Source organism: Alligator sinensis, unplaced genomic scaffold, assembly GCF_000455745.1.
Source record: "Alligator sinensis unplaced genomic scaffold, ASM45574v1 scaffold1296_1, whole genome shotgun sequence".
Lineage (NCBI taxonomy): Eukaryota > Metazoa > Chordata > Crocodylia > Alligatoridae > Alligator > Alligator sinensis.
Genome location: NW_005842865.1, coordinates 234,033 through 241,489, shown reverse-complemented (window position 1 = coordinate 241,489; position 7,457 = coordinate 234,033). Strand labels below are relative to the sequence as shown.

Genomic DNA, 7,457 nt, shown 5'->3' with positions numbered 1-7,457 from the left:
CCACGCTCCGCGGCTACGCGCGGCCAGTAATGCCGAGGTTACCGGATCCTAACTAAAAGAAAAAGGCACAGTTTTTGAGCCTACCTTTTTTTTTAAAGCTATCCACAGCCACGACTGGAGACTAGAGGAAGGAGATGCCCGTGTAATGGGGTTGACTTGGCATTTGGTGACTTTTGCACGCAGTCAACTTCACTTTTTCTCCTGCATACTTGAGTCCGTTTCTCTCCATTCTTTCCCAATCTTTCATGGGGCAAGGCTTTATTGTTTTTAAAGAAGGAAGATGCGACTGCTAGAATCGTACCAACCAGCAGGAGAAACGTGAGAGGAGGTTTAGTACTTGAAAAAACATTGTTTTCTTGCACGCTAGATACACAGACACTTTCACGTTTATCATCTCTGTAACTATCACGTTGCAAACAAAACTTCATTATCGTACAAACTTTCTTGATTATTTTGAGCATTTTAAAAATGTATTTACTTGTCATGAACTTATTCAATGTTTGGATTTTTCTTACCTTGGAAAAAGAAATTCATTAGAACTCCTGGTAACGGGTAAATATTTAAAGCTTAAAAATTTCTGTGGTCATGCCTGGTATCAACTGCTGCAGGGAAACTTTATTACAAAAAAATTATTATTTTTGAAATAAAGACCAAGTCTTTAAGTTTATTTACAGCAGATATGCCTGATGAAACAATTAAACTGAGCGTGCCTCTACATTTCTGAATGATGTTTGAGTTATTTTTGAGTTATGTTGACTTAAATGTCTAAATATTACTCAGTGAATACTTCGCCTATAAGCCAAGATTTGACATGGATTAAAATGCTTAAAGAACTCAGTGAGGGCACTAAAGCTTTCAGAATCAGGAAACAAAAAAACCTAATACATTGAAAGGAGCAAGAGATATTTCTCAGATTTTTTATGAGAGCCAACAACAAAAAAAACCCTACAGGAAGAGTGAACAGTAAGCAAGAAACGCTGTTTAAAAGGCTTTAGCAAAGCAAAACCCAAAACAAAGGTAAAATACTTGGGAAAATCTGAACATAAAATCGTTTGGCTCAGATTAGCTACAACTAAGGATATTAAGTAAACTAACTACGGCTAAGTAGTATTTGGGGGGCCGGGGGTGGGAGAACTGGAGAGGAACTGGGGGAAAACAAATGGAGTATTAATTTTCTTTAAAAAAAAACATTGAAAAATGGTCCCATCAATCACTGTTCCAGGAATCTGACTACTGTTGCCAAAAGGCTATTTATAAAAACATTAGAAAAGTATTACTAAAGGACTATAACCATAAGTAATAAAAAGCACTGATTTATAAGGAACAAAAACATTGCCAGACAAGTTGCCCAAATTAAGGGTATAGAGTAGATGGAGTAAGTGAATTGAGTCTAAGTCTCATGAAATCTCATTTGAAATACTATTTCAAACTGGCACAGAAATATTTAGGTGGAAAGAAAGCTGGGAGGGAGTGGGCGGGCGGCAGAATTACGTGCATGGCAGTGTAACAGGTGGAGAAATGCATCTTGCAGGAGACCCCTTGGATTCATTTAAAGTCGGATTATATATAACATCTCTGTAATTATCTGGAAGATGGTGTAGTATATCCACTGACGACCGTCACCAAGGGAAACTTAAGTTGTTCACTGGTGTTCACAGCTCAAAACATAAGAGAAACAGTCCGAGGGGAGATGAAGGCCATGGATAGAGAGCACGACAACGAAAACAGGTAGATCATACAATGGTGGAGAGGTGGGTGGGAGAAGACTATCAGAAGCACGTACTCGATGGGAGGGAGAAACCCAGGAACCAGCAGTGCTGCGGGACGGCAGATAGATCGTGAGCAGGACTAGTGGTTTGTCATGGTAAGACTATGCCAAAATTTCAAGCTTAGTCACAGAAAAAAGGCAAGGATCTCTTTGCGGAAAAAATGCCAAAAGTCACAGCTTGTGTTATTTCAATCAGAGCCTCCTTTATTTTGCAATGAAGAGTGTTTAAACAACATTTCACTAACAGCTGAAAGCCAGAGTCCCAGGGCTTGCCAGTTCAGGCTCACAGCAGCGAGCTGCAGTTGACCCTTCTTCTTCCCTGCCTGAAACTTTGCAAAGGGGATGCTGGCAGCAGCACTGTGCAGAAATCTCTTAGCAAGCTACAGTAACTTACAGGCTTTCCTCAAAAAATAAAGAACCCAGTCATGTCATGGAATCCCTGGAGCGGCCCGATCCCCGCGTGGCCATGACAAACCACTAGCCCCTCACAGTGACTTCCTGCTCTCTCTAAGCCTCCCATCCAGCCCAGAATCCAAGCTGGCACCTCGAGGTTTTCCACTGACGTCGCTTCATCCTGGTACTATCGCATTCACTTGATATCTCAAAATATCAAGGCACTAAAGTTTGGTTTTTAAATATGGAAGCCACAACTACTGATGACATTGTTGGGAAAGGCAGCATATAACTCAAATGAATGAATGCTTTTAGTATGACATTGCAATGAAACCAGCTAATGCAATGTTGTGCCTCGCATGCATCAAAGCAGAGGCATTGCTTCAGAGCAGGAGATAACCGTCCCTCACTGTATCTCTCTGGTGCATCCAATCAGACATTGCTATATTCAGTTCCAAGCACCTCATTTTAAGATCAATTAACTGGTTCAGAAAACACAACGAAATGCCCAATGGGAGAGACTGGCTTATGAAAAAAAGACTTAAGAGCCACATACAGAACTTGGAGGAACAATGATGAAAAGGGACATGATAACTACTGACAAATATTTGAAGTATGCAAACACCAAGGGCAAACAACTTATTAAATAGTACAAAGGGTTACAACAGCTATGCATAAGAGCATGAAATGAAGGGGCGGACTCAGATTATTCAGAATGATGCTTTTGGGAACAACCCTGCTTTGTCAAAGAGATGGACTGGATGAATGCGAAGGAAGTTTCCCCCTCGTGTTGCTACAGATATCAGGGTTTTTTCTTGCCTTCCTCAGAAGCACTGGGTGTTGGCTGCAGCCACAGCTGGGGATTCTGGCTGGGCATGTGCTCCTCCGGGGATTTAAACATGGTGGTTCCTGGTTAGAGGGTCTTGCCCCTCCACTCAGAGGGGTGGTGGGGGGGGTGCCTTCCTCTGTAGCAGGGAGCATGGTCCTCTTCCTTGGATCTCTTGAGTGCATCAAACTACAGTGCCAGGACACCGACGGTGCCTTTGTTCCCTTGCTTTATCTGGGGCAAGTCAGGGTGTTCTCGATGTTTTTGGCATTGTGCCCGATAGTTGCACGAGAGGGCTGTTCGTGCAGTTGTAAGACTAGGTTAGACAAACACTTGTATTAGATGGGATCGTCGCTGTCTAAACTGCCTTGAGCAGAGGGCTTGACTAGACCTCCCACGGTCCCTTCCAGCCCTACTTCCCTATGATTGTGCAACAGCCGATGAACAAAATCTATAATTTCTGCGTTCTACTGAAACAATCCGTCATTGCATGTGATGTAAGCACAGATGCACACAACATTCACAACTGCTCATCCTGCTTTACTAGCTGAGACAAAAGGGACTAACACTGCTGTGTACATACTAGTGCCCAAGAACCCTACTTTTACACTTCTGCCATTAGGAACAATTCGCATCTTGGATATGGATCTTGCCTTCGACTTAAGACGTACCACAGGAAGACCAAATTGGTCCCTATGTGACATGCAGCTACTGCCAACACCGCTAATAACTTTCTTGTGCAGGCTTCCTTTTCCCACATACTGCATGTAAAAAAACCATACCTCCAGCACAAACATTTAATGAATGAGGTATCAGCTTACACTGGGAAGGCAGCATGACACTTTGGGATGCTAGCTTGTAGGACAAATTTGGCATTCCTTCTCACATGGAAGTGGACAGTAACAAGTCTCAGGAACTGATGTATTTGTCTACAGAAATAATATTATGGCTGATTGATCAGGCAAGAAAAAGTAACATTTGACATGGGGCTTCTCCCCCAGCTTCTTACCTTTTTTAAGGGAATTCAGCGAGATCATCTCTGTCGGAGTGAAAAGGTCCGGTTCCTAGGAAAGCAAGGGAGTGAAGAGACAGCAAGTTAGACATTTCAAAGAGAATATCAATCTGAAGGCTTCCTCACTATTTCCAATATGAACTCTCTTTGGGGTGAGACAAAGCGGAGGGATCTGACCAGATTCCAATTTAGATGCCTGCGTTCTGGGAAGCTTCATCTGAACGCAGCATCTCAAATTTTCTGCCTTAGCTTGCTGAGTGGCATGGCTACACGCTGTTTAACAGCTGCTGTGTTATATCCTAGCCATAAGGGAAATGATCCCTCTGAATATTAAAGTTTTCAAAAGCCTTGGAAATTATCTGGATAAAAGCTGCTACTGATTTACAGGTATTTGAATTTTGACTAGTTCAAGTCATGTGGGACTGAAACACAATACATAGGTCGATGGTTTCTGTGATTTCTCTCAGGGGTTTTTTTTAAAAACACTGGCATACATCTGTGAAAGATTTTCCACGTATAAAGCAGCCTGAATTCTTTTGCATTTGCTTTTTCCCAGCTAAGAAGTTATGCATTTTTTTTCCAGTATGCAGCTTTGCCTGCTGTTTCCTCAACGGGAGCTTAGGACGTCTGGCTGGGAACAAGAAAAATGCCAGGACCACAAAGCTTAATTTGGGAAAGGATCTACTCAGCCTGATCACTTAAAGGTAGGACAATTTTAGGGTACATCTGATAGAGTAGCAAGGATTTTGTAACAAACTGGAAGCAGATCTGGGCGGGCTTCCCATTCAGATGACAATGTCCATATTCATATTAAAATATTAATCATCCACTGTAATTGTTAATAGTAATTATTATTAATGTTAATATTATACTTTTGGAGTGACCACTGCAGTCAATGGGAAAATCCTATTTATTCCAGGGAGACAGAATCAGACCTAATGCAAAGCCTCTTTTTCAGAGTAGAGCTACATGAAAACAGCACTCTGAGATGTTCCCAGCATATACACAAAGCCAGACCTTATTTTAGTGATAAAGAGTTTAAACTGTATGGAAAAGCTGAACTAGGCAAAAAGCGATGTGGCTTCTTCTCCATATAAGCAGGATCATAGGAAAGTAAAGTTGGAAGGGACCTTGCAAAATCATCTAGTCCAGCCTCCTGCTCAAGGCAGGACCATCCCTAAATAAACCTTCCCAACCAAGTGTTTGTCCAACCTGCTCTTGAAAATATCCAGGGATGGAGATTCCACAAGTCCTCCAAGCAGCCCATTCAATGCTTGTCCACCCTCACAGTCAGGAATTTCCTCCTCATTTCCAAGCTAAATTACCCTGGCTGTAGCCTGAGGCCATTGCTCCTAGTCCTATCCCTTACAGCCACAAAGAAAAGCACATCTCCATCCTCTTTGCAATCGCCTTTCAGGTATTTGAAGACTGTGAGCAAATCCCCCCTCAGTCTTCTCTTCTCCAGACTAAATAACTGTAGTTCTTTCAGCCTTTCCTTGCTTCCCAAGCCCCTAATCATTTCTGTCATGCTTCGCTGGACTTTCCAATCTGTGCACATCCTTTCTGAAGTGTGGAGCCCAGAACTGGACCCTGTACTCCGGGGGGAGGCCTCCCCAGTGCTGAACAGAGAAGCATCACTTCCTGTGATTTGCAAGTGACACTCCTGTTAGTACAACCCCGGGTGCTGTCGGCTATTTTTACAACAAAAGCACGCTGCTGGCTCATATTCAGCTTATGGTCCACTGTCACCCCCAGGTCTTTCTTTGCAGTCCTGCAGCTTAGCCAGTCATTCCCCAGCCTGTATTTGTGCATGCAAGTATTTTATCCCAAGCGCAGGGCTTTGCGCATTTCCGTGCTGGATCTCAGCTGACCATTTTTCCAGTCTGTCCAAGTCATTCTGTATCCTACCCTACAAAGCGCCTGCAACTCCATCCAACTTGGTGACATCCTCAAATTTGTTAAGTGGGCACTCAATCCCATCAACCAAAACATTAATAAAGATGCCGAACAACAGCACACACCCAGGACAGAATCTAGGGGAGCCCCACTTAATACCTCCTTGCAACTAAACATTGAGCCATTGATGCCTAATCTAATCTAAGCAAGTGGTTTTCAATCTTTTTTCATTTGTGGACCCCTAAAAAATGTCAAGTGGAGGTGCAGAGCCCTGTGGAAATTTTGAATGGAAGCACAGACCCCTTTGAATTATAAGTGTGGGTATTCACATACTTTTGATTGATCACGGACCCCCTAGACATAGTCTGTGGACCCCCAAGGTCCACGGACCACAGGTGATCTAACCACTTATGTATCCACCTTGTAGTACTTTCGTCTAGTCCTCTTTTCCTTAGCTGGTGAATGAGAATGTCATGTGAGAGCGTTTCAAAAGCATTGCTAAAGCCAAGGTCTATACATCACATCCACTGCTTGCCCCCCATTCACAGAGCCTGTCACCTTATCGTAGAAGGAAATCAGGTTGGTCAGGCATGACTTGCTCGTGGGGAATCCATGCTGGCTGTTCCTGATCCCTTGGTTGTCCTCTCGGTGCTTCACAAGAGACTCCTGGAGGACCTGCTCCATGATCTTTCCAGGTATCAAGGGCAGGCTGACTGGTCTGTAATTCCCCAGGTCCTCCTCCTTTCCTTCCTTAAAGATGGGCACTATATATTTGCCCTTTTCCTCACCTAACCTCCAAGCGCTTTTAAAGAGGACAGCTGGCTCCAGGAGGTCTGGTTCTTCAGGCTCTTCTTTCCTGCATGGATCCAAGCTGTCAGTAACAGATACGTGCACCCTGGACACGAGCTTGCAACTTATAACACTCATTACAGTTGTATTCCCTCTCCAAAGAGCGTACGAGGAACCCGATCCCAAACGCTGCTCGCTTACTCAAATATTCACGGCAGCACTCTCAGTGGAGAGGAAAGGCAGCCGAGAAAGACCTCCTGCCTCAGTCTACGCGGACGACCGAGCGGTCCCACCGTGGTCGCAAGTAATCACGTTTCTTTTTGCGAGCGAATGAAACTTCCCCGGAGGCGAGTCGCGAGCTTAAACACTGACAAACCGGGCGGCCAACCTAGATGGTCGCACGCGGGGACGCACGCCCCAGAAATTCATCGATGTCACAGATTTTCGGGGTCGCACGAGGCCTCCGCAGATCATCGGGCGGCACCTTCTGGCGTAGCGAGCGACTCGAGCGGACTTCTGCCCTGCGTCCCAACCGGTGTCCGGCGCCAAGAGGCAACGCGGTCAGCGAACGACCGCTAGCGGCCCCCTAAGACTCGGCAGAATAATTAGCCTCGCCGGCCGCGGGCGGCATCGCCACCGAAGCACGGAGCCGTCCTCTTCCTCCGGACGGAGATGTCAAGGAGACGAAGGGCTCCCGTGTTTCGCGCCCCCCCACCCCCCGCTGTCGGAAGGCCTCCCGCGCGAGAAGGGGCGGGCCCGCCGCTAACCGGCAC

At 45.0% G+C, this 7,457-nt stretch overlaps 1 protein-coding gene across 1 annotated transcript in view; it reads right to left on the bottom strand.

Moving 5' to 3' along the window:
• DHX30 (DExH-box helicase 30) overlaps positions 1-7,451 on the bottom strand; it is a 35,331-nt gene extending 27,880 nt beyond the window's left edge. Inside the window, 2 exon segments of the mRNA XM_025191863.1 lie at positions 3,997-4,051; positions 6,454-7,451. Coding sequence (XP_025047648.1) covers positions 3,997-4,051; positions 6,454-6,822 — 424 coding nt within the window. The 5' untranslated portion in view covers positions 6,823-7,451.
• Positions 7,452-7,457: the final 6 nt, after the last annotated feature.